Source organism: Toxotes jaculatrix, unplaced genomic scaffold (genome assembly GCF_017976425.1).
Source record: "Toxotes jaculatrix isolate fToxJac2 unplaced genomic scaffold, fToxJac2.pri scaffold_62_ctg1, whole genome shotgun sequence".
In the NCBI taxonomy this organism is placed as follows: domain Eukaryota; kingdom Metazoa; phylum Chordata; class Actinopteri; family Toxotidae; genus Toxotes; species Toxotes jaculatrix.
The window spans coordinates 146,418-173,888 of NW_024469787.1; the positions used below are offsets into that span (position 1 = coordinate 146,418).

Sequence of the window (27,471 nt, forward strand, 5' to 3'; positions counted from 1 at the left end):
TTTGATGCCTTACTATACTATGACCATTTTTATGACATTTTCAGGCTAAAAAAATGTGACTTTTTTCGGCCGATTTTGACGCCTTACTATACTATGATGTTTTTTGGCACATTTTGAGGCCATACTGTGATTTTTTTGGCCTATTTTGAAGCCTTACTATACTATGACCATTTTTATGATATTTTGAGGCCATACTATTTATTTTACTATCAATAATAATGTAAAAATATGTATAAAATGAATTACTGATATGTTTATTATATAAATATGACTTAATTTACTCCACATAAAATATTAATTATAAAAAATACAAAAAACTATTATTTAAAATTCAACTTTTAACAATATTAAACTTTCAGCTTTTTTCTTTTAAACAAATTTTAAACAATTCTCAGGTTCCTGTGCAGGTTGTTTTTGGAACCGGCTGTATATGAAATTCTTTTCTTGCAGACTCTACACTCTGCCTTTATATTATCAATATAATTGAAATGGTTCCAGATTTTGCTTCTTTTCCTGGTGTCACTCATTTTCTTAACTATACCTTTCTGATGCGTCGATGTTGTCTTTTCTTGTAGCCCCTGGCTCTCTATCTCTCTTCCCTTCCTGCTCTCCTGTTCATGTGCTACTGCTGCGAGTGCAACTACCGCCCCTCCCCCCTCTACTCAGCACAAACACAGGCCGCAAACACATGTAGATCAATCACATGCGGCTTGAAGAAAAAATTGAAAATGGAAAAAAAACAACTCCCAATCAGGAGCTGGCTCTAAGAGCTGTTTCGTGACCGACACATCACTACATGGTTCATGGATCATTCATGGAAATTTCCAATCCGTGAATTATGTTATTATTATTAGGTATCAGAACCTGTTACTGATACCGGATCGGATCCGTCCCATCCCTAGTTAGTATAGCGAAGCATAAAATGAAAATAGCTAAGTAAGAGTAACGATATCTTAAAATTGTACGTAGGTACCGTATTTGAGTAATTTACTTCTGATTTATGACATTCCACCACTGAATGTTTCAATGTGTCATAGCCACATGGTGGCCCTATAAGATATTACATCAGAGGTTTTGTTTTTTTTTTAGTCTGTGCTTTCAGTTGGTATTTGAGTTGTGTTTACTGTAGCTGTAAGATGTTTTAGTTCTTAAAACCTTTCTAAAATATTTGGGGCATCAGGGACTTTGTTTAAAACAACAAAAAAGTTACATCCACAAGTTTAATTTTGATACCTATAGGCCTTTAAGTGAATACAATAGGTTTCAAATATTTGTTCAATATTGCCTGTTATCTGTTTTCCCTGTGCCTCTTTTTAGGCTCCCGTCCTACTCACTGCATTAGAACATGCATGATAGAACAATGCAGAGGACAACAGAGTATGAGCAGACTGACACAGATGTATTTTAATGAGTTTACCATTGCTTAAGATTAAATTGTGGATAAAACAAGAGTTAGTCGAGCTTGAGTATGTTATGTATATGCACATTAAAACTAAATTATGAACACAATGGTGAGTCTTTGTTGTCTATTTGTTTTATTACATTGATTACAAAAGGTAGTGCAAATAGAAAAGCAGTTTCACGCCTGCTTTGAAACAATACAAAAACTGCTGACACAAATTTTACTTTAATAAATAATGACAAAAAGCCAAACGAGTGCAAATTTTTTTAGGGATCACAGTCTATACATCTTTGAGTAACTAGAGACAAACACGTATGTCTAATACTCTTAAGTACTCCCAGAGTAATTCTCAGAGTAGTGTGGGGTCAGCAAGTATTAAGCTTACACCGACACTTTGGAAGAGTGCCAGTGTAATCTACAAAAATACTTTAAAAGAAAAAAAAACTTCTGATTTTTATTTCTGTCTGGAAAAATTGAATTGAATTTGGCAAAGATTCTGGGCAGAAAGAACAATGTGCCAGCATTACACATGTTTAATTATTTACTTCAATAACTGACCCCAACAAGTAGATTAACATTTATGCAATTCACAGGCAAACACACAAGCTAAAACATTTAGCTATTTGCATTAAGGCATATGAAACAAATCTCTTCGAGGGCACAATGCTAGGGACTCTTTTACAGATCCCACTGTCTCTAATGGTGGATGCCAAATTTACAGGTGTATCCCGCATCAAACTAAAACTTTTTTGTTTTAAACAAAAACTATTCCATCCCAACTGCTGTATTTCTAATCCACAATGCAAACAATCTTTCTTGATTTTGCTTATTGCAAGCCATTGGTGCAGCTGAAGCTATAATGGCCTGCGTGAGCTGTGCTGAGATACAGTGCAAAAATTTAGAATCAGCAGTTTCTCTGATAAACAAAATCTGATTCTTTCATAATTAAAGAACAGAAAAACTGTTTTGATGTTGTAAAAGAAGGGGGCCTAAAGATCACTGAATTGAAAAAAGTAGTTGGGAGTGAACTTTCAAAATGTGTATTACTGTCAACTAATCAGGGGAGCCATGGGAATCATAAGCTGAAGCTTGAGATCAAATTGCTCAAGTTTCAGAATCTCAAACTGGCATTCTGAAGCTAATTTTCAGGATTTCATATGTCCATCCACATGCACATGAATGGCACAAGTACATTCCAAGACTTGTCCAGTGGCATTCCTCTTCAAGTCCTTCTTACATCCATCAATATTGGAACAACAGGACAGTGATGCTTACTGCAGGAAAAATAGAAGCAAAGAAAACTAGAGTGAGAAAGACATTTTTAGACAAACTGTAGAAACTCCTACAACGCTGTGAAAGAAGAAAACATTATTTGTGAAGCCTTTTTAAGAGAGGTAACTCAGGCAGCCAACTGTCTGTCCAAAAGGTTAGTTAGCTGGCAAGGATAATGTGGAAGAGGAGGGGAAAAAAACGACATCTTGAACATTAATGCAGTACCACAGAACAGCATGGGCATACAGTGTGAAATAAAATGAAAGTATCGTCTGTTCATTTGGCATACATGAGTTCAGGTGTGCTTAGTGGACCATCTTCTTACCGAGAGTGGTACCCCCTCTGCATCTTTTGCAGCCTCATTGCCAGGATAGCTTCTCTGAGGGCTGTAATCCAATAATGACTTGTCAACATTACGGTTTATGAATGACCCAGCAGACAGGAAGCTAGGAAAATTTAAGATAGTCTACAGAAACACCCTATTCACCCACAACACCAATAATCGCCCATCTACAAAAATAAATACCACACAAACACACACACGGCCCTGTCTGCTGCTTCCCTCTACCTCTCACAGCTGAAATATCCAAATTTGGGTGGGCGTTATTTTCAGATGCAAAATACTACCTGTTCATTTCTGAGAGCAGAAATCAACAGGTCACCACAGCACCATCAAGGACGCAGTCATTATTGCATGTGGAGTTTGTTGTTACACTCAAACAAAAGTCCAAATTGCTGTTTTATATTCATATCATGTGGCCCTGTGTATCAAAACCTGAAATGATATTACTGAGGAAAAAGAATTAGAAACAAAAAAAACCCAAAACATTAACCACATAGAATGTGGCTTCCTCACATTTTTTTATTAAAAAAAATGTGAAGAGCTTATTCTGCAGAAAGAAATATATATGGCTATGCTACCACAGAATGTCACATTTTTAAATCGCAATTCATTTACTGATGATCTTATGGACCAAATTCAGCCCTGATTAGCCCAAGGTTGTGAAGCCTAGATGCATATTGAAGTTTCACAACTTGTGCAACCAAACTTACAAGCTGTGTGATTTTGAAGATACTCTCCTATACAGCGAGCTAGGCATTACATACAAATAACTCTGCCCCAACAACATGCCTTTGCCTTCTATTTTTTTTTAATAGAACCTGTGTTTCCTTTTTGGTCATATAAATTTGTGGCATCCATGGAAACAGAATAGGAGGCAATAAACACCACTAAGTATGCATATGGGAATAGAAAGAATCAGATAATATAATCACTGCATGCCTGATTGTTAATGCTTAAAAAAAGGTTCATCTACATGTTGCATTTGGCTGATGTCCACATTGTTTGTCAAGACAATTAAAGCGCTTGGGGCAGAGTTCTTTCTACTGAATGACCGACAGCTCTGTGCGGGAGAGTTCGTTGAGGGCTTATTGCAGTGCCCACTTTTGACAACGTTGACCCTGTGGTAGATAAAAGCTTAGACAAAAAGCCTTAAAAATGCACACAACTTCAACGTGCAACACTTAACACAGACAGAAAGCCTACATTGCCTGAAAATACTGACTAAATACAAAACACAGAGAGACAAACAGAAAGTCTGAGACACAATCAAAGGTGTGAAGAATTGTTAATATTTGGTCTGAGATGCAAATGAAAAGCATGGAGAAGCCATTACAGGAATAAAGCCATTTAAGGGTTAATCCGCACAGTTGAATAAAACAACATTTTACCCTCGTTTTTTCTTGATGCATCCTGGTACTCCAAAGCAATAGACTCCCAAACAAAGGGCGACAATAACGAGGACTATTTTGATGAGAAAAAAAAGATGTTTGATGACGATGATGTGAAAAGGATGACTGGACATGAGGCCAACAAGTGTATTATCACTGACACTGAAAAGCTTGGCACCATCCTGACATAAAAAAAAAGGTCGGACTGATAATCCCAAAACGATTTTGTTTTATGAAATTACTGCAGCAAAATTACTGCAATTCAGAAAAGATTTTGCAAACCTTACAAGCAAATTCCACAGCAAAATAGACATCATATACAAAAAGACAAAGAATAGTTTAGTGACAAAGTGACACGTCCAGCAATTAAAACATGAGTATGTTCCAGTGGCCGAACGTGTCACTTTGTTCATATTTACTGATCCAAATAAGAACATGATGCCCTGTCAGGAGTTCCACAGTCTACTGTAATATAAACCAAGCTGTTCATCTAAGGCCATCATGATCTTATTTTGGTCCAACAGTATCTCTTCACATTCCTGATCTACTGTTCAAGGATTAAGTTGAAACTTACCACCAAGAACAATACCCAACGTCTGAGGCAAATTATTTCCACTGTCTGTATTAAAACAAACAAACAGACAAAAGAAACAGATATTAATCTCAAAAAACAGAACTTTCTTTTCTTTTCCTTTGTTTTTTTTTTTTAACACATCACTTTGATGACTTACCAGGTGTGTCACTTGGGTTAGGAGCAGCTGAAGCAGAGACTTATAATTAGAACATTAAAAAACAAAAAACATGCAAAAAGTCCATCTACTGTACCTTTCATAGACACAATCAACTAAAGCTGAGCAATGTTTTGTTCAATGTTGTTTTTGTAGAGCATCAAGTGTAGATCAAGTGTATAACGCTGGGCAGTGTGTTGCAACTGCTTTTAATTAAACATGGGCCTGGACTACATCTGTGTTTACAAAAATTCTGTGCAACACATTGTATCAGGAGGGAAAAAATACTGTATGAACTTTGTGCTGTTTGTTACGTAATTTCAAAGGGTGTTGAAATCAGCTCACGTATCGTTTTAGGTAACTAACGTGTTACACTGTAAGCTGCAATTTCCTGTAAAGTCAAAACTGCAATGTGAAAATACTAACCCATGGACAAAAGTATCCCCATCGAGGTATATGTAAACATCGATAAGTGTCATGGTATAGTGCCAAAAAAATCAATTGGGACACTGTTTATTTATTTTCTTTAAAAGAAGCAGACAGGAAAGTCTGCTCTGGCTAATCCAATGAATTCAATAACTTACAAATCAAGGTACAGTACAGCAATTGACCACATTTATGTAGAAAAATGTAATATAAAAATGTAGTACTGGTATTAAACCGTACGGGTCATTGTAAATGACCCACTGTCATATTGTTGAAGCCTATGTTACCTAAGAAAATGTCATTTGAGAAGAAAAGCTTGTTCATTCCGTAACACAAGCACAATGAAAGCATTTTTTCCAAGATATAGTTGTAGCTTTGGCACTGTAAAATTGTTTAGGCTTTCTTTTTTAACCAGTCACCCCAAAAGGCTTTTTTGGCCAAGGCAAATTACACCATTTCATCAGGTGTGCACACTATAGGGTTTTTGGTGGTTAAAGATTAACATGGACTCTACCTGTTGGTTTCTTTGGAGGAGTGGTGGTGGTGGTAGTGGTGGTGGTGGTGGTGGTGGTAGTAGCTTTAGTTGCAGCTTGAATTTTAGGAAACGCATAAAAGAAGTAATCAAGACTGATTCACTTTAATTATGTTATTAATTAATAATTAAGAAGCTAATTATGAATTGTTAAAATCCATTCCCAACACATACTGTCTTTTAAACAGACCTTACAGTAACTTCGATACCTTTTCAATTTGCTATGATGCTCTAGATCAACAACATCCACAGAATTACACATCCCTCTGTGAGAAATCTTTCATGCACTTGGGACACTGTTTATTGTTTTTTAAAAAAGCAGACAGGAAAGTCTGCTCCAGCTAATCCAATGAATTCAATAACTTACAAATAAAGGTACAGTAGAGCAACTGACCACATTCATGTAGAAAAATGTAATATAACAATGTAGTAGTGGTATGAAACAGTACGGGTCATTGTAAATGACCCACTGTCATATTGTTGAAGCCTATGTTACCTAAGAAAAAGTCATTTGAGAAGAAAAGCTTGTTTATACTTGTAAGATACCATCACTTTGATCATTCAGCTGTCATTCCGTAACACAAGCACAATGAAAGCATTTTTTTCCAAGATATAGTCGCAGCTTTGGCACTGTAAAATTGTTTAGGCTTTCTTTTTTAACCAGTCACCCCAAAAGGCTTTTTTGGCCGAGGCAAATTACACCATTTCATCAGGTGTGCACACTATAGGGTTTTTGGTGGTTAAGGATTAACATGGACTCTACCTGTTGGAGTGGTGGTGGTAGTGGTGGTGGTTGTAGTAGCTTTAGTTGTGGCTTGAATTTCTGAAAACACATAAAAGAAAGAATCAAGACTGATTCACTTTAATTATGTTATTAATTCATAATTAAGAAGCTAATTATGAATTGCTAAAATCCATTCCCAACACACACACTGTCTTTTAAACAGACCTTACAGTAACTTTGATACCTTTTCAATTTGCTATGATGCTCTAGATCAACAACATCCACAGAATTACACATCCCTCTGTGAGAAATCTTTCATAGACATTACATACTCTAAACACTACTTTTTACAATTCACTTCTTTAACCAAGGCAATAATTATTTATAATCATTTATTTGGCAAAGAGAATATGTGGGAGAAGACTTGCAATTAATTTTATGTAATTATCCTTCAGTTTTAAATAGCAGTAGTAATGTTATAATACAAATAAAATGTACTCATCTTATATCCACAACAAAAGTATCTGATTAAGTCAATCACATGTAGGAATATAATGAAATCTAAAATTAGCATAAAAATTACATTAAAACAAAACAGTTTAACTTTTCTTTACAGACCTATGTCAAGTAATAATGTTCATTTGCGACTTACTTTCACATGTTGGAAGTCCAGGTGACCATTTACTATTGATGTCACATACCAGGGTTCCACGTCCAACCATAGTGTATCCAGACCTGCATGTGTATGTTACCGTAGACGTGTGTCTATAAGGAGGTCGCGAACCCCCAGTCCAGTCAGCATTTATAATATCAGGATCTGAACATATAACCTCTGCAGGCAAAGAAATTGGAAATGAATACAGATGCCTGAAGTAACCCACTCCATAGCATGAGAAAGTATCAGACACAGCTGAGGTTACACTGGAAAATTTTTAGAAAGGTGGGGACAAAAAAATTATTAAAAACACAATTACCAATGCATGTTGGAGGATCAGGTGAGAATTTTCCTTCTTCTGAACATGTTGATGATTTTGATCCCTTCAGTGTATAATCCTGTTGACAAGCGTACTGTACAACTTCTCCATATTCATAGTATTCTTCTTTTTTTGGACTGTAACCGCCATTTGCAATCATAGGTGGTGGTAGACAAGCTGTCACTGCAAAATAAAAATTGCATTTATTAGAGTGGAAGTACTTTAAAGAATATTTAAGTCTTTTTTACAGTTTGAGTTTAGTGTCATGTATAAACATACAAAGATTACCAACCTTCACAGGTAGGCATCCTGCCCATCCACCCGCTGTCTCCACAAAAGATTTGATTACTACCAACCAAACGGTAACTAATTAGGGGGAAAAAAACAGTTTGCCTTTAGAAAACAAATTTCAAGAAGGATCTGCGTTAACCTTTGAATTTATCAATGTGTTTTTTGATTGGGAAACATAACCAAAGCTGACGTAGAGTTAAAATATGCTGCACACAATAACATTTCAAAAATGAATTCTCTGAACATAAACCATCAGTTATTGGTCTATTACTAACCCAGTGTTGCATTGGATCGTGAGTTTATCTCCAAAGTCCGTGCCTTCGTACTCAATGTTTCCATTTAGAATATCTCCAAAAGAGCCACAGTTCCTCCCTTAAAAAAAGAAAACTCTCATAAGGATTAAAGTCCTCCTTAAAAATTACCGGATAATATTAGACTGAAATGACTCAGCATACTGGTCACTAGATATTACCAGTCACTGATCTAAAACAGCATTTACAAGAGGATTCCATATCAGGGAATACTGCAAAAAAATGGTTGTGAAATATTGCTGCTGTTAGTAGTGTGAATGTAAAAAAAAAAAAGTTCTAATATTCACTCTTGCATTTCAGCCTAACGGGACTCCAGTTGCCAGAAGTACAAGTAATGACTGGAGACCCTCCAGCAGTGATATAGCCAACACCACAGACAAAAGAAACTGAAGTCCCATTTGGGAACGTTTCTAAAAGAATGTCATTGCCCTTCAGGTTCATATTTGGTCCTGGCACAGGTTTGGAACAGTTTTGAGCTAGTGGAAAAAAAAAAGAAAGACATAAAGAAAGTTAAGGTCAAACGGCAGCTTGCGGATCTAATCACACACACACACACAGTATATGTCACAATAAACTTATCTGCACTGCCACTCACCTTGAGCAGTGATGGCAAGGCCAAGACTGCTCAACAGAAGTAAGGAAGTGAAACCCATGAGGTCCTCTGGTAAATCAATGAGCCCTTTCTGGCAAACAAAAACATAAATGCAGGTACGAAAGTTAAAAGTATTCATTTAGCGATGAGTCCTTAAAAGCAAGGCTATCTCCGTGGAACACATAACATTACGGTCACGTAGCTAACGTTAACACGTATCGGTAACAGTTATTATACTTCGCTAATATAAACAGAAATGTTAAAATACCAAAATATCAGAAATAAAAACAAATATTTAGTCGCAAATCTGTGGAAATGAGTTACGGGTTAATGTTTGTAGCCTAGGTATATACGCCCAGATGCGTTACTGTCCTTTGCTGCGTAGTTTTGAAAACATCAAGCCAAACCCCATTCATAATATGTAAATATTAGCTAGCTATCGTGACACTGCGTATGTAGCTAATCCTAACTAGCTATCTTTTATTTAGCTACGACCGACAAATTCGGTGTGTTTAACAAAAAGAGAAGTATAAAGGTGTCAGTACAGCAGTGAAATGTCGTCCCTTCAGACTAGTAAGTCACGCATGTTGCTCCCCCTGCCTTACTTTATCAAAAACAATTGACTTCCAAGGCGTCTCGGTAAAGCTAACGACTTAGGTCCTAATTTAACGGTACAATTTAAATGGGATCAGTGCTTAAACTAGCGGATCGGTGTTCAACTGAGTGTCTGAATTCGTTTATAGTCAATACATTATAAAATTACAGAAAACAGAACAGCTAACGCAGCCCGCAACCCGGGCTGCGTTAGCTAGCTAATGGTTAGCTAACATATCATCACCAAACGTTAATAACGTATTAACGTTAGTCGCGTTGCTGCGGTATCGCCACTCTGTTTTCGGTTTGTTTTGTTAGTGCAGTTTGTTAAAGCGTGAGATAGATTTAATACTTACCGATAAAACGCTACGAATCACTGTGGTAGCTGCTAGCCCTACAAAGGCGGACTTAGGCTCCTTCTTCACTCCTTCGACTTTCAGAAAGGAAGTGGGCGTGGCCTTACAAGCCAGTGACTCTTGTCCTTAGCCAAACATCACAAAGTTAGCCAAAATTGTGAACACACCCTAAGCACAGTACGGAACTTAAACAGAGACGAGAGGAAAACACATAAACACACCCACCGCCCCCTCTTACCCAGAGCTGTTGGGTCTGCATGTTGACTTTACGCAGACCGGAAAATAGAGAAAACCACATGGAACAAACTGAAGATCTAAAGGGGTTGTGTCATGTTTTGAGCTTACGTGAAGGCTGTTCCGTGAAACGTGATCTCATTAGAACAACTAATGTTTATGACTGATGTGTCCCTTTGGTGGCCAGTTACAATTTGCCATCATTTCAGCAGTAACAGTTGTAGACCATCAAATAAAGCATTCATGAAAGAGCGATGACCCAGCCCACATAAAGACAATATGAGGAAGTGATGTACTTCCCACTGGGCCCGAGGTTATTGGTATTTAGTTACGCAAACAGGGAAACTCGTTTTCATTTTATTTCACTTCTTAGCAGGGATCATTTTTGAGATACAGAGTATTTCAGAATATTTCTGAATCAAGGATCAACAGCTTCTACCCCTGAAAGTGAAGGGAGAATTACGTGGTTCGAGAATACTAATCGCCGACATCTGAAAGCAGAGTCGACAACTTTGGCTTTGTGGTGTTACTAGAATATAAATTCCATTGTTCCTCTGTAGAAGATTGAGTCATTTGTTGACCTAAGACGCCCGAATGCTGAATGAGTTCCGGTTATTGAAAGTGGTTTCAGTTCTGATCAATGTTTTTTCTATAATTTTATAATATGATGTAATTACAAAATATCCAAAGGATAATATCTCTGCTCTCTGGGAGCTGGGGCTGTTACAAAGCAACTAAGACTACAATATATTTCCTTTCCATAAAACAGCTCACAGCTGATTCATAGTTTATTGAAGTTACCAGTTTGTGGGTGAGTTATTTGCATTACTTTGTATTCTGAAGAAACAGTCTCTGTTATCTTAGGCTTGCATCATTTGTCATAAAATTTCCACACCCTAGAGGTACTTGTATTTGGTTTACACTCACTAAGTAAATACGACAAAGAGCATGGAAACATTATTTACATTACATCGCATTTTCCTTCATGGACTTGTCCCCCAAATCACCCTATACACACTGTAAATATTAAAATAAAGTAACCATGCTAGAAATCACCACTGTATCTGCTTCATCAAGACCTAGTTGGTTATAGCATGAAGGAGATAAGGGCTGTGTTGTTCGTGGTCAGGATCTGTGGGTTTGGTTTCCGCTGTGAAAAGTCCTGAAACATGCCTGTGTTTCCTCATTTTCTATTGTGCTGTATAAAGGCAAATAAACCCTCAGGCTGACTGTATTTTGATCTAATAAAAGTATATTAACATAAAAGTAAATAAAAAAGTAAATTCACATCCTAACAACTTAGAAATTATTAGATTATGTTTAAAGAGCATCAAAGAGCAGTGGCTTTTGATGATTTGTAACCGTATGTTTTCATAGTGGCATGAGAAAGAAATCTAAATTGATAAATGCTGCAGTAAGACACACTGATAAACATGCTTACACACATTATGACCTAGACACTTCACAGATTATCAGTTGATACATAGGAACCTTGATAAAAGATAAATCAATAAAACAAATATTACACAGTCTGATATGATTTCCAAAGAACTACCACTGTAAAATGCAGGTCACTGAGTGAAATGGGGCACTTGATTGTAATGAACCGTCCTCTTCCGCTTGGCACGTTTTTTCTGTCTTGTTTTTGTACATTTATGAACTATGCACAGAAATACCAGCAAGGACACAAAGGAACCCCAACGCAGCAGTGTATACCAGAGTGGCACCCCTGTCCATGCCCTAAAAAAAACAAAAAAACAAAAACAAAGAATAAACATACATCTGTGGATGAGTCTCATTTTAGCTCTTGCTAATATTTCCTCAAAAGTGATTTAAAAATATTGTAGACTCTAACCTGCTAAGAAACAGATCTTGATGAGTTTGATTGATTTGTAAAGACTGGTTTTTTGTGTTAGTGTGGATTTTCGTGGTGGCTTGGCAGGTAGTCCAAGGTGGAGTCTTGGCTGTGGTTGTGCTCATTCTTTCCACACAGTCATAAATGGGTTGGCCTGATGATTAAAAGGACAGACATTGAAATGCCATTCTTTTATGAGCGTGTACCTCGTGAAACAAGCATTTCACAACAACCTTGTGTGTCATACTACAAAGTGTCTTTTGCAGTTTGACCACTAAGGGTCGTCAAAGTCAGCTGTAACACAACAGGACATTATATTCACAAAATACACGAAAGCACTCTAGACATTTTGAGAACAATAACTAGACAGTATTAATAATGATGAAGTATGTCAATGATGGCTAATTTACAATGTCACAATCATCCATTTTGCTTGAAAGGTTTTAAGGTCTTTTTCTGCAACAAATGGCTAAAGCTCTCCATTATGCCTTCATGTTTTCATTTTAAACAGCAAGCGAAGTGAGGGTGTAACTGGGCAGAAATCATTGAACAGTGCGTTGATCTTGACATCATAATCTTAAGAGAAAACATAAGTGTCAAAATTATGTTGTCATGGAGGAAACTAAGAGCACAAGTCATACTGGAACACACAGACATCACACTTTTAGAACCCATATATGATGTAGTGTCAGTGAATATAGAGACCTCTTGTGGCTTGGCTTCCTGTTTGTGTCTGTCCTCCACTCCCACTGTATAAAGCTGTTTAGCCAAATTGAAAATGTGAAGGTAGGTTGTGTTGTTACCACGATATAATAATTTCAGGGTTTAGTATACCCTGGCATGATAAAACTTGTAAACAGCGCAGAAAATGTCACCTGAAGGAGCAACCATTCAACCACTTAATATTAATTAACTTGAAACCCACATGGTTTCAGAAAGACACTGCTGTTGTGACACTCACCATCCATAGTAGTGACAGAGAGCCCCTCAGTGTTTGTGTGCAGAATACAGGAGATACAGCAAAGCGAGTATGAATGATTGTGAGATTTTATCTCCCTTACAGGTAGCATCATAATCCTACCTGTAAAATCATAAAACCTTTTCCTGTAATGTCTATAAGTATCTGCTGTATAACGAGAACAAATTTGAGTCTGAAGAAGTGCTGTTATAAATGATTTGACAAAGACATTTTTCTTATTTTTCTCTGCAAATGTGTTATTCATTTTGAAAGTATCTGTAAAACATTATAACTCATAGACTTCATGGGAAATGTTGCCAATTGTTGCCTTAATATTTATAAGAGACAATAGAACATCCCATCCGTTCTTACCCTGCATTAGAACAACATAGATACAGCCGCTGTCTGCAGGCATCAGAACCTGCACAGAGAGGATATCACTCTGCTGACTGCTTATGTCATTACTGGCAGAACAGTAATAGTCACTGTCCTTTTCCACTTTGCCACAGTGTAGCTGCAAGTCTGAAGACAGATGAAGAAGTAAGTCCTTGGGCTGAGTGCGTTGATACCAGGTATAACCAATGCTAGTGCCCTTTGTACAACCACAGCGCACAGTCACTGGCTGACCCCAACATGTTGGCTTGTCCACCAGAGAGCTCAAGGGCCAAAGTCTGGGTTTAGATACTGGAACTGGCACAAAGACGCAAACAATATATTTAAATCCATTTGGCTTGACAGCATAGAGAAGTAAATGTTCAAATACAGTAAATATTGATTGTAATGTGATAGTAACGTACATTTTCCAAAGTAATCATTAAAAGGGTCTGTTCTTCTTACCTTCAGTGATGACCACATTAACTGAAGTCATGATGTCAGCATATATTTTGTCAATCCCAACCCAGTACACTCCAGTGTCATCAAATTGGAGATGAGAGACTTTCACAAACAGGCCTCTTCTTCCTACATCTGTTACATGAAACCTGTCGGTGGTTCTGCCAGCAGTTTCTGAATCCGCCAAAATTTTACAGGTACCTCTGGAGTCCCCTTGGCACCAGTACTTTTTACTGAACAGGAATCGGTTTGTGTCATACTTGCAAAAAAGAATGAATTCACCTCCGACATGCGCTGTGATCTCTCTTTTATCACACTGGAGCTGAAGACTTGCTGAAAGACAGGGTCTAATTAGACTGAGACTGCCTTCCTGAAAACAAGATGATTTCAAGGGGTCTATCCTCTAAATCTGAAATCACAGCAATCCAAAAAATGCTCTTGTTTCAACATTTAACTCTTTTATTTTAACTTTTATAATTTCATTGTTTGACCAAAATTTGAATATTAATCTTGTAAACTTTGCAAAAAAGTACCAACAACAAGTGGTCGTGTGAAAAACTAAACGTAAATTTTGGGTTGGGGTGACATGTATTGGTTGTGACAAGTTAACTTGCCCGTGAGAAAAATGACATTTGCATCGACAAATACTTTTAGCAGATGTGAACGTTTTTCATGTGACAAAAAAATAATTAACTAATGTGTCAGGTAGATTAAAAAATGTGGAAAATGATTGTTAAAACACTTTCATTGCTGAATTTTAATTTCTACAAATGAAGAAGTAATGAGTCAATAATGTGAGAATATAACATAGAAAAATCATTCACACAAACATTTCCAAAAATCATGTGCATGCATTGAACCAAACACCAGCATAAGTAGCATACGTGTTACTCCGGCTTAGCTTAAGAACATTATTGATGTTTATACAAGATTGAAGTTTTTATCCATTAATTTTCCAGTTATTAATGAAGTTTGATTAATTGGAAAAATTACAGTTAGTATCCATCTATAAGTTATAGAAACATATTTGCAAAAAGTGGTCCCCTTACATAAATTATAATGTTTTATTTTCCAAAAGGAATAGAAATTTTATATATGTTATAATTTATATATGTTATAATAAATGAAAAGATGATTGGAAATAGAAGTAATAAATCATAGTTCACTCACCACCAAAAAGCAAAAGCAGGCACGGTACCTTCATGTCGCTGTTAAAGGTAAGAATATGAAATCGCAACCACTCAGGAAACGTTTGAGATGGACTGTGGTAATCATCGCTTCCTGTAAGGCACATGGTGATTGACAGAAATGCTTTTGCATGTGTTGCTTTGTCCTGAACACTCATATGAGGTGCTGCACAAACATGCAACATTTATTTCTGGTTTCTGGTTCTGGCCCTTTGGATCCCTTAGAGATTTGTCTATAACAGGGGAAACTGCATTTTCGCTGTTTCATGATTATTTCATTCATTCACTTAGACTGTGAGGTTTACTGCTAGACAAATGATGTTTTTTAACCCCTCAGGTCCATGTAAGAATGGCTGTTTAAGTTAGATAAACAGAGCCACTAGATGTCACCATGCTACTGATATAATGCACATGTGCTGAAGGCATGGTGCAAAGTAGCAATAGTGGGTCTTCCTCATACCATATCATATTTCCTCATATCTGAGACTGAGCAGGCTACCTCTGACATGAACTGCACGCCAGCTTGTCTGACAAGCCCGTTTAAGATAAAGCCTGTTTTTCTTATTATTTTTGAAATACTGGTATTTTCATTTCATATCTTGTACTTGCAATATTGAATGTTCTTATACCCATTATTTTCATTCACACTCTTGCCCACAGTTGCTTGAAACAGTGCTCCTCCCAAAGTTTGATTAATTTTGGCAGAGTTTACTTGATAGTATTTCATCTCAAAGAACATGGATACTGTGGCTGTACAGAAGGTATATGAAGACCTAAAGAATTGAGGCGTTTGCTGCTATTTGCTGACTCAGAACATCAGGCTTTTCAGAATTCTCAGAGTCCCTGTCTTTTCACCACTCCTTGTGCCTCTTCCTTCATCCCTAACCGCATCCGTCCTCCACTCCTCTCGTGTGTCCTGAATATTGCTGTCTTTGGGTAGGAACATCTGTTTTTATATGCATAGATATGTGGCCCACTCTGTTTGTGGGTGTCTCCCTCCCATTCCTTCTGTGACACTGTGATAATCAAACACCCGGGTGACTTTAGGACCCAGTGAAAGACACCTAGGGGGCGTGGCAAAATTTTTAATCTGACCACAGAACATGTTAGCTTACTCTTGCTTCCTCTCAGACAGCTTGAACAGTTCCCTTGTGACAGTTCCTTGATGTGATAGTCGCAATAGAGAAGTAGCAACAACAGAAGTGCCACAGCCCTGCACCCAAGCCTTGGCGACCTTACTCCATGACCTGTGGACGAGGACCTTTGTGTCCTGACATGCCTGTCAAAGGTGCCCTGTCCCAGGCAGTGTACAGCCAGCCATGGAGCAGCAGGCCCAGATACTGAGGAGCTTCTTGGTCCAGCTGGAGAATCAAGAAGCTGTGGATGAGGAGGTATCGAATGGAATTGCTGGGGAGTTTGCCGTGAGTCAAGATTTATGTTCCTTTTGTTGAAGTAGTGTTGTGAGTTGTAACGTAGGTGAAGCCTCCACACGATAGACTTATTTCTCCTTTCATTATCACATCATCAGAAACCATGTCATAATTCCTACGTTGTTTAGACTGACTGATTTGACAGTAAGCGCAATAAGAAAACAAACGACAACATGTTTCGGGGAAGTGACACGCTGCTCCTGCATTAACAGCTCCAACACCACACTTGTGCTTCCTCTTTGAACTGATGCTCGTCATTAAAGGGGCATGGCAAGTAAGACCCACGGGCAAATGCATTATAATGCCTAACAGCTCACAAACACTGTTGGTCTAGTACTAATCTATACTACTCATTGGCTAATGTACTACTTGTATCAGTTAGACTACCATCAGTGTATCATTTATCATTCTTGCGTACATATAAGCACAAGCACATGTATATGCACAAAAAACATTTGCATCAGAAGTCTGTGTCTGTGCGCTGCTGTTATGATGAAAAGTGACACGCCAGTGCTTGAGGATCGCTCATGCTGCTGTCATGCTCCTGCCACCCCGACCATGACAGAGGAAGGGGTCTCTTGCATCACTTCCTTTAAGAACAAAAAGCACTCTGTGGTGTGAGCAGTGCAGATGGTCTGCAAGGCCTTTAACACACTGTTTGGAAGTGCGAGGAACAACCTCTGAACAAAAAGACCAGTGTCTCAACAAATCCTGTGAGAATGGATGCGCCATGAGTTTGAGTGTCAAACCTGCCACGCATGGAACGTATGAATGGAATTCCTCTCAGTTTGTGAGCCATCGTGCCAGTTTCTAGTAAAGTGAGTCACAGATTCTGGTCATTAAGGGTTGAATCACATACAAACTGACCATGTTTGACCACTGTGCAACTGGTCACATGCGATTTGCCTGCCGTCTGCCCCCCTCTTTTCCACCATATAAGGCTTTATAAGCATCAAAAAACATAATAGAGTATTAAAACGGAAATAAAAACACCAAAATTAATTTTACAATTTTTTTTTTTAGTTGGACTGGATAATCTAAAGAGGTAAACGATTATATATTACTATATATACTAAATGTTTAGGGACAAATGCTACAAATGCCTAATCTCCGTTCATCTTAAGTTAAACATCCTGTAGACACTGCTTAGCCAGTCTGAGAGACTTTAGTTTTATACATAGGCCCAGCAAATCAGAAGCGTAATCAGGAGTTTCACCATGTAAAACCAACATTTTATATTGAATTCTAAGTTCTACTGGCAGCCAAAGGAGAGAGGCCAAGAGTGGAGTAAAACACTCTCATTACATTACTCCAAACTCTGGAGATGAGCTAAAGCTCCTTGGCTTAGGCAGGAGTATGAAGAATTACGGCCAGTCCAGTCATGAGGACACAAAAGCATGGATTCATTTTTCTGCATTTAGGAAAGAAAAAATGAGTCAAGATGCTTCATAGCTGAAAAAACACAATTGTACAGGTTTTTTTAAAAATGTGAACAGGGAAGTGAAATGTGCGAAGGGTTATATGGTATTCCTAAATTCTCAGAGTTCTGTTTTACTTTGGAGGATAAATGACCCCGAGACTGTTGCAGAGTTATTGGGACACACTCTGAGTCAATGATAATTATCTATGTTAAATCTTTATTAAATTGAGGAAGTTTTGACATGTGTGGTCCTTTAGGTTAGACAGTTTTCTGAGATTTTCATGTTTAACTGAAATATAGCTGAGTAGCATTAGTTAAAAAAATGGGTAAACCTTATTTAGGTATGTCTACACTCAGCTATATCCATGTATATATGGCCTCAACATAAGCCAAGACACCTCCCTCTTCTTCCATTTGTAACACACACAGACGCACGAAGAATTCAACATCATGATAATGTGACACGATAGTGTAGAATTTCGTAAAATTACCATGGAGCTGAACCTTAACCTCTCTCACAAAAAGGTAGCATTTCACCCACCGAAAGCAAAAGCAAAAGCAACTTTATTTGTTTTTGAATTATGATTCAAATACTGTGGATGAATGCAGTACAGTTAGAGTCAATTTCCTTCATGTTTTTCAGAGATTGAAAAGCCAGTCAACCAAGTACCGTGCTGACAAGACCTTCCCCACCAAGACAGCGGAAAAGCAGGAAAACATCAAGAAGAACCGATACAAGGACATTGTTCCCTGTAAGCTTTGCTTAAGGCAGATTTGTGAAAAATGTGGCTTCACTTATACTTCTGCACAAGATTATAAATATGACTCTGCGTCATGGCAGACAAGATAGTGTCAGATAAGATATCATTACGAAACTATGACTTTTTCATTCCCTTATATTCACACATCTGTCATATTAATACTGAAAACAAGTTTAGATGAACAAGAGCATTGTGTGTTTACAGTATGATGGGTCAGACCACCTTTGGCTGCAAAGACATTAACATTATGATTTCATTACTAGGTACAGCACATTCGTTATAACGGCATGTTTCTCTCCTTTAATAAAGGATTTTCTTATCTTATCTTTTAGTTGACCACAGCAGAGTGAAGCTCACTCTCAACACAACTAAAAATGACACAGACTACATCAACGCCAGCTTCATCAAGGTAAATTAGCAGTGTCCTTGTAGGTAGAATCTTTTTTTTGTGTGTGTATTATATGCACTCTACATTTATGCAACTACTGTGTTACATTTGCGTACTACGGTTTATGTAAACGTCACTACAACTTCTTGATGCAATGCTGTGTTTTGTCTACAGGGAGTGTCAGGTTCAAGGGCATACATTGCCACTCAGGGTCCTCTGCCCCACACTGTGCTGGATTTCTTGAGGATGATTTGGGAATACAACATAAAGGTACAATACGACGCGGCTGCCATCTGTGGACATAACAAGGTGTTTTTAACGCAATCGTGTTGCTCTCAAAACAACAGTTAACATGGCTCAGTGGTAAAAATAATCAAAGCGGCTCCAGCTTTGGGTTCACAAACTGAACTTTTGAACTTCCCACCCTAGTGTTCGTGTTGTGTTTTGGTGCATCATACCTCTTCTCTTGTCTTGTTTGACTCTAGGTCATAGTGATGGCCTGTCGAGAGTTTGAGATGGGAAAGGTAACATGATGAGTTTCATTGTGTTTCACTGCTAACATCAATACTTGTGCATTTGCCTTCAGTTTGGTGTGGTTTTATGAAACCAGGTCACTACCTGTGCTGGCTTTATATGTAGAAGTGAATTCCCTTTTGTTGCTCTGTTTGTCAGTATAGAATGATGTGAAATGTAAAATGTGAGAAACAGTGTGCTTTCTTTCTGTCTTTGTAGAAAAAGTGTGAACGCTACTGGCCACAGAAACAAGAGCAGCCATTTGTTTGTGAACCTTTTACAGTTTACTGTGTAAGTATTTTTATTCTCACAGTTGCACTTCCCGCTCTGACGGGTTCTTAGAACTGAACCGTAACATGTGCTGACATTATAGCGTCACTTTATCTTCATATGACCAATGTTACATGAGTCTTGCAACTTACAACAATTAGTTATTGTATTATTAGTATAATATAAAAAAAAATAATCTATCTTAAATAAGTAGTTATCTTAAAAGTACTCACTGCTGGCCTTTTTTTTTAACAGGACTCTGAGGAAAATAAAGGAGATTATTTGACAAGGATGTTAAGGCTGACTTATCACAATGTAAGTATTGTTTATACCCTGACTGTGGGAATAACAGTCATGGTAATTCTCCTGAGACAAGCAAAACTTTATCAGCTGATTTGTTGTTAATTGCTACAAAGAGTGGTGGCAAATCTCAAAACTAATGTGGTCATATTTGACACCACTGACGCAGGATCAGCTAAAGTCTACTGTAACTGTTTCTTTGTGTAAATCAGCTTTCACAGTGAAATATATACAGTAGCAAAAAGTGTGGTAAATGTGTTTCTCCTGAACTGATATGTGTTGTTATTGAATGTGCTTTGAAAAGAGACTTGCTTTGTAATTGTCCACAATACTTAAATTTTTTTTTTCAGTGTAGCCGAACTTTGAAACAGCTGCACTATATCAACTGGCCAGATCACGGTGTACCAGACTCCATTCCTCCCCTCGTGGAAATGTTGCATGAGATGCGTTCCTATCAGCCCCATGATGACATCCCTATCTGCATTCACTGCAGGTCAGACACACACACACACACACACACACACACACACACACACACACACACACACACACACACACACACACACACACACACACACACACACACACACACACACGTGTATATATATACATATATATGACACAGAGTGTGTATTGCTGTGCTGTACCAACTGTTTCTATTTACAAAAACAAAAACAAGGACCCGCTCTTAAAAACCTTACTCCATGGGGGTATCAATCTTGATCTCTGTATTATGAATAAACTTATTTTAAATCTTCACATTTAACACTTCTAACCTGGTCCTCTGTAATTTATCATAACCGATCCACTGACAGTAGAAGTACTATTAGATTGATAAATTAAAGCTGATGGAATTGCTGGAAAGGCTCTTGGCAGGTTTCACACTCAGTTAACTGGGAGACAGTTTTGTGTCAGTATTGGTAAATATGTTCCAAATACTTATACTACAAGGTGTGAAATTTCCTGGCTATGCAGATTATGTTTACCACTAGTACCTGACAACCCCAACAGTCTAAACTGTTTCACACACTGGTTTTGAGTATTGGATGACTAACAATTATTTAAAATGATATGAAGGCAAAAGAAAATTATTTGGGCTGAATGAAACAAATAATTTTAAATGGTCTTACTCTTAAACTCTTCACAACTCTTAAAAGGCATTTTCAATGAGAGTCAAAAAGCTCGAAGGTATTATACATTGTGACTCAAATCTGAGAAAGACAGAGTGCGTCACTAAGATCATTTTTTCCCACCTTAGAAATAAGGCAAAAGTCAGACCATATCTTGCACTTTGTAATGCAAAGAAACTGACTCTCATCTTGATCTTTACTATGCTTCCTGAACAGGACTGACCAAGAAAGCAGTGAGCAGACTTCAGCTTGTCCAAAGTTGTGCAGCTGACAGAGTATATCACACCCATTTTAGCATCTTTACACTGGCTATAATGGTATTTCATTTCTAGTTTACGAGACTTTGAACTTTTTCACACATTCATACATTGTTGACCCTCTCTCACGCTACACTTGTAACTGCTGAGGTTATAAACACTACAGGGGGGGAGGTAGCCTTTTTCTTTTATAGACCAAAACAGTTGAACAGCCTGTTCACAAATACTGCTGAAAATTTCTTAAGGGAAAAAAAAAATCTCTTTTAATTTTGTTTTAAGGTAGTTTCATGGTACCTTGCTTATTTCACTGAAATCTTTTGCTTTATTTGTTGTATTTTAAATTGTTTATTAAACTTTTTAATCTGTTAAAACATTTTAAACACTGTTAATACAATTTTATGTGAAGGGATCTGAGCTGCTTCTTATGTATGAAAGGCGCCATATATTACTATTATTATCAGTATGATCACTATGTAGTGATCATACTAAAAAATTACACTTGCGGTTTTGATTGACTAGTTACTATGGGAACATATTGCCTGTGGGCAGTGTGTACACGTCCCCTGGTTTAGGCCTAAGAGGTTAGGCACTTCCCCTCTTGCATTGAGACAGGAAGTGCATGTAGGCGGTTAGCCAACAACCCACTGGGTTTTAATCTATACATGTAGGCATTTCCCCTCAGTTTTTCCAGCACTTATGCTATGCTATGATTTAAAACCTACATTTACCCTTTAACTGAAAGTTACACTTTAACCAAGAATTATGTCTTGCATCAGTCCACACATGCAATGGCAAAGGTGTGTTTGTCCTTGAGTAGACGTGGGGTTTGGGCCCTCAGGGACATTTCTTTTTGTAAATAAGTGCTAGTAGATATTTGTGTGTGCACAAATATGCACCAAGTTGGCTACAGAAGGAGCGGGAACCATGTGAGGTTTGCTGGAAGATTAAATATAGCTTATACTGTCTACTAAAGGAAGAAAAGTATAAGAATTTGTTCCATGTGCCATCTCGATTATATAGAAAGTGAGATTAAACTTCAAGACTGACTATGCTTAGTAGGAACAGAAACTGAGTTTGCAAATGTGTATGATGGGCAAAGAGCGAGTTGGCTGTTCATATACAGTGCTGTGAAAAAGTATTTGCCCCCTTCCTGATTTCTTTTTTTTTTGCATATTTGTTACACTTAAATGCTTCAGGTCATCAAACAAATTTAAATATTGGACAAAGATAACCCAAATAAACACAAAATTGAGTTTTAAGTGATGATTTTATATATATCCGAACCTACCTGACATGTCACATTCCGTGTCACCGTATGTGACATGTCAGTTAGTCAGGTGCTTGGAAATTTGCATGCAAATATGTTATTTGGAAGAATATTGAGGTACATATCCAACCTGCATACCAGAGAGTCACCCCCCTTCTGAGGGAATTCACTTCTACACTCAAAGATTTTTTTCACAGCAAAAAGTGTTTGTCTTTTGTTATTTTACACTTACAGAAAAAGGACACGATGAGGACAAATATCATGTCATATCATGACGTGTTTCCTGCAGTACTTTAGAGATTATGCAAGGTCATGCTATTGCAACCATTCCTTGAAGTTTAGTGATGACGCTGTACTGTACTAATATAGGTACTGTATAGACAAGAGAGAAAGTTCACATTTCTTGAAATGACAGCTTGGGACTCAGTGTATTTTCGGGTTTTGAGTTAAATCCTTAAACATCTTTTATTTGTTTGTTTTTGTTTTCAATTCGACCTCAGAATTACAAAGAAGTCCACTGAGGTCAGCTGGGGTTTTTTATGCTGGGTGAATCAGGAACTGATTATTAACATTTGTTTAAACCTGCAGAGAGTATCTGGAGGTTGGGTGTGGTGTGGGCAATGCAGCACAATGACTGCTACAAAATGAAGACGATAATAATTCATTTGAAAATGTTTGCAAATCTAATCATGTCTGATGCCTTCTTCAACACTTCTATAACTAACAGTTATTTGAGAAATCATGTTGAAATGTCCTTCTTGCTGGATATAAGCTGGTTTTTTTTTTGCTGCTGTAATTGTAGTGCTGGCTGTGGTAGAACAGGAGCCCTGTGTGCCATTGATTATACTTGGAACCTCCTGAAGAAACAGGTGAGATATGCCAACCCTAGCACTTTCTGCATGCTGCTTTTCTTCTAACAGATAATTTTAACAGTGAAAGTGTAAAAGATCCCAGCCGTATGGTACTGTTTGTATGCTTGTTTTAGATGATCACTCCAGATTTCAACATCTACGACTTAGTTCAAAACATGAGAACCCAGAGACCCTCAGTGGTTCAAACCAAGGTAATTTTTTTTTTCAAACAAAGCATCACATTTAACAAATCTTTCAACAAGTAGAACAGCATTTCAGACAATTCTTCGTGTCAGTTGCTTCTCTCTATCACAAACCTTTTAATGATTTGTGTCCGTGCTTCATGCACCTGGGCCATGTCACCTAACGGAGCTGGTTTTTGTTGTCCAACCTCAGGAACAATATGATCTGGTGTACAGAACCATCAAGTTCCTGTTTCAGAGATATTTACAGTCCACTGATGAACAAACCCACAAAAATGAGGTGAGCAACCAGCAACAGCCCTTGTGAATAAGCCAGAGTACACAGAAGCAATGTGTTCTCCAACGGATGTACATTTATCACAGTCAGCAAAGCAGAAACAACAGCTGTGGCAGGCTTTCTTGTGGTTTCATAACATTAATATAGAATGAAGTTACATGATCTGAGTGGAAAATCAGTATTTTGTAAGGTGGGTGATTCGAAACTGAACTGCATCAATAAAGCTACTGCTTTGCTTGTAACTAAACACAAGAAGGTAGTGATTTTTTTTTTTTTAACTGTAATGGCCTCTTTATTCACATACCATACTACACGTTTGCCAGGATGCTAAATATGAATCAGGTAGAATTCATATTTGCTTAGCATTAATGCATTTACAATAATTCCCTTCATTTATCCAGAGCTGTTGTGTCTCACCTCTTTTAAACTGGCCAGGTGACAATGGTCCCATCTGCCATCACAGCGAACAGCGATTGTGAGCTCTTGCATCTGAGGGAGGATCTGGATCTTCTGCCACAACTTCAGCACCTGTTGGATGAGGCGAGGGATGATTTACAACAGTACGACACATCCCTGCCTTCCGCTTCAGAAAATCACATGGCTGTTAGAGCTCAAGACAAACACATGGACCAGCAACAATGGCACCTACCTTGGGCCCATGCTGACACTGTGGTCATCAGACAGGACCTGCAAGAGGGACCCAGGACTTCACCCAAAACGGTGCACACGAGCCAGAGAACCTCAGCAGTAGAGGGGCGCATACAGGAACGCGATGACATGCCATCACTGAACCCTCCACCTTCATCAGGTGTGCCAGAGGCCGTTTGTCTGATGGTGGAGGACCCTTACTTTGACACTCCTGTGAGCTCCCCTTCATCAGAGGAGGTACCTGTTGACTCTACTGAGGACACCAAACAATGGACAGCTGGCCCTGTGTTCAGCACACCCTCGTTGTTTTTGAATAACCAGACACTGGAGCTTACCTCTCCTGTCTCAGGTAAATGATCATTTGTGTGCATGTTTTAGTCTCAAAGACAATCGACATAGGCAACACAGTAGCAGGATTTAATTTAGTAGATATTTGTACTAACTGATGTGCATTTTGTAGATGCTGCTGAAGCTAATACAGATGAGGAGGCAGCTCCTCCACTACCTGAACGAACCCCAGAATCTTATGAACTGGCAGTGGACATAGGTTGGTGTTCTCAGTGTAAAAGTCTGGAATATAGCTTCTATTCATGTAAGAAGAAGTCACATGTGGCTTCCTTCTTGATCTTGCTATGTGACTTGACTAACTGACTAAAGCTTGAGTGCTCCAACATTGATGATTTTGTCTTTTAGACGACTCAGATCCCTGCGAAAGGTTATCGGTTATCATGCCACATAATGCTGCTGCTGAGGCTGTCGGGGATTGGGGAGGTGAGAAAGTCTCTACTACTTTTTTTTTAGTTCTACATGTCTGAAGATATCGTGATTTGCTGACAAAAATGTAAAATATCCATAATAAACTATTTTACTTATTTCCATATTCTCAGGCAGCCCCCCTTCACCTGCCCCCCCACTTCCAGAGAGAACCCCTGAATCATTTGAGTTGGCTATTGATCAAGGTGACCTAATAATATCATAAATCCATTACACACAAAAAAAACCCAAAAAACTGTGCATTGTGTGTTTTACTTAAATGTGTGATAATTAAAATGCCTTCTTCTTGTTTTTCATTCAGCTCCCGTGGAGCAGAACGTTGAGTTCAGGCCAGCAACGAGCCTGAGCAGAATAGGAATGTCTTCAGAATGGTCTGGTAACTCAAAGCCAGCTGCCACTGCTCTTCAGACTGAGACAAAACACTGGGTGAGGAGTAAGGTAAGAATAGAGTCTCTTCAGTGGGAACCTAATGCCATGCAGGCTTGAATGATAAACTGAATGGTGAATTACTTTTATTCACACTTATGGCAATTATATAACAGCAACATACTTCTCTTTCTTGTAGAGTCTGAGAGCAAAAATGACCTTCACAGGTAGGATTTTTATAAAAACACAATGTTCAGGACTTGTATGTACATGCACATTCTAATAATGACGGTAATAAATAATGATATGCAATTGTAGTAGTAATATAAAATTACTATGTGTGTGATAATTTCAATGGAATGGTATTTTTTTGGGTTATTTCTAGCGCCAGTAACACATCTTGCATCAAATACAACTTCAAACCTCCATCCTACATGTCAACCTCTGGACCCACTGACTCCTCTGCTGTGTTCTCACAGTAAGTTTACCAGGCTGAGTGACAGAACTATGACCTAACTTTTCACAAACATTCTTCATAAAAAAAAACCCACTTAATTATATCTGACTGTGCAGCTGAGGACATCCCGACTCTTCCCCTTCCTGAAAGAACCCCAGAGTCCTTCATCCTCAATACAGATGAGTGTGAGTGTATCGCACAACAGAGACACACAGTTTAGCTTGTGCAGCAGCACATGTTGTCTGAGTGAAGTGTTATTTTATTTGACTCTTTTCCAACAGCTCTTGAGACAGCTACCCCGCAGCCCTTAGAAACAGCACAGCCCTCATCAAGGGTAGGCACGTCATCTGAGTGGGATGGCAACTCTCAGCCCAAGAAATTCTTCAATGCTGTCATGAGCAGAAGCAAGGTAACGGCGATCACTCCCCTCGCTGCTATTCTACCGAGCGATTAACATGCTGAATTAATATTTGTTAGGACAGTAACATTTTTGCTTTCAAATGTTTCCCACAGACTGTTCGAGTTAAAAGCTCAAGTCAAGGTAAGCTATTTTTGAAGGAAGACTCCTTCCTCTTCTGCTTTCACTTTACTTGACCTTGTTTCTCTTATAGTCACAAATTCCATGAAAAAAAAACAAAAAAAACAAAAACCAACAACAACCTAGTCCCAAAGCTGTCTGTGGCACTGAGGCCCAAGCCCATTTGTTCCACCTGCAGAAGTAAATTCTTGAAAAATTCATGAGTATATATTTTCATTAAAAAAAAATCGAAATAATTTCTGGACACTGTGGTTCATATGAAATGTTACTCAAACAGGACTATACAGTGTATTTGGTGCAGTAGTGATTATTTAAAATAGATGGACCATTTTTGTGGGTCCGACTGAAAATAAACTACAGTACTAGTATCCATTGGAATAACCACTGCATTTGTTTCCAGTACTTTAATGCAGCAGTTTAGGTCAGTGTGCAAATGATTTTGTGTACCAGTAATGCACCAGTTGGTAGCATTTTTCAAGGTTTCATCTTTTTGTTTGTTAAGAACATACAACAGAGTGTAGATTAAAATGAATTTGTGGAAGTACCTATCTTCACCACCGGGAGTCATCCTTTATCAACGCAAGGTACAAAACTTTGACTGGTAAAATGCCAGGTATGTTGGT

The 27,471-nt window shown here is 38.0% G+C and overlaps 3 protein-coding genes across 27 annotated transcripts; 1 reads left to right on the forward strand and 2 right to left on the reverse strand.

The window, feature by feature from the left end:
* Nucleotides 1-1,611: 1,611 nt before the first annotated feature.
* Nucleotides 1,612-10,085, reverse strand: LOC121178284 (membrane cofactor protein-like). 24 transcript variants are annotated; one of them, XM_041032825.1, is made up of 14 exons: nucleotides 9,934-10,084; nucleotides 8,987-9,074; nucleotides 8,679-8,867; nucleotides 8,356-8,452; nucleotides 8,082-8,155; nucleotides 7,790-7,972; nucleotides 7,468-7,647; nucleotides 6,871-6,914; nucleotides 6,074-6,131; nucleotides 5,137-5,163; nucleotides 4,980-5,024; nucleotides 4,406-4,478; nucleotides 3,000-3,060; nucleotides 1,612-2,676 (listed from the first exon to the last, which is right to left on the reverse strand). In XM_041032825.1, exons 2-14 carry the CDS (start codon nucleotides 9,042-9,044, stop codon nucleotides 2,674-2,676), a joined length of 1,092 nt encoding a protein of 363 aa, XP_040888759.1. In that variant the 5' UTR covers nucleotides 9,045-9,074; nucleotides 9,934-10,084; the 3' UTR covers nucleotides 1,612-2,673. The 24 variants fall into 24 exon arrangements, with proteins under 24 accessions (XP_040888759.1, XP_040888757.1, XP_040888754.1 ...); XM_041032823.1 differs by having other exon boundaries at nucleotides 6,865-6,914; XM_041032820.1 differs by having other exon boundaries at nucleotides 6,074-6,148; nucleotides 6,855-6,914.
* A 459-nt stretch (nucleotides 10,086-10,544) lies between these two features.
* Nucleotides 10,545-15,037, reverse strand: LOC121178282 (CMRF35-like molecule 1). Of its 2 annotated transcripts, XM_041032818.1 has the most exons (5): nucleotides 14,982-15,037; nucleotides 13,818-14,144; nucleotides 13,353-13,670; nucleotides 12,023-12,176; nucleotides 10,545-11,907 (listed from the first exon to the last, which is right to left on the reverse strand). In XM_041032818.1, exons 1-5 carry the CDS (start codon nucleotides 15,013-15,015, stop codon nucleotides 11,739-11,741), a joined length of 1,002 nt encoding a protein of 333 aa, XP_040888752.1. In that variant the 5' UTR covers nucleotides 15,016-15,037; the 3' UTR covers nucleotides 10,545-11,738. The 2 variants fall into 2 exon arrangements, with proteins under 2 accessions (XP_040888752.1, XP_040888753.1); XM_041032819.1 differs by lacking the exon at nucleotides 10,545-11,907 and having other exon boundaries at nucleotides 12,030-12,176; nucleotides 13,353-13,401.
* Nucleotides 15,038-16,129: 1,092 nt separating this feature from the next.
* Nucleotides 16,130-27,455, forward strand: LOC121178287 (tyrosine-protein phosphatase non-receptor type 22-like). The gene is made up of 21 exons (XM_041032844.1): nucleotides 16,130-16,419; nucleotides 18,492-18,600; nucleotides 18,942-19,018; nucleotides 19,172-19,267; nucleotides 19,483-19,521; nucleotides 19,730-19,801; nucleotides 20,036-20,095; nucleotides 20,431-20,573; nucleotides 23,537-23,603; nucleotides 23,720-23,797; nucleotides 23,982-24,068; nucleotides 24,501-25,062; nucleotides 25,174-25,260; nucleotides 25,407-25,484; nucleotides 25,601-25,672; nucleotides 25,789-25,925; nucleotides 26,053-26,080; nucleotides 26,239-26,331; nucleotides 26,427-26,495; nucleotides 26,592-26,719; nucleotides 26,824-27,455. The coding sequence occupies exons 1-21, from the start codon at nucleotides 16,318-16,320 to the stop codon at nucleotides 26,902-26,904; spliced, it is 2,265 nt and encodes a 754-aa protein (XP_040888778.1). The 5' UTR covers nucleotides 16,130-16,317; the 3' UTR covers nucleotides 26,905-27,455.
* Nucleotides 27,456-27,471: the final 16 nt, after the last annotated feature.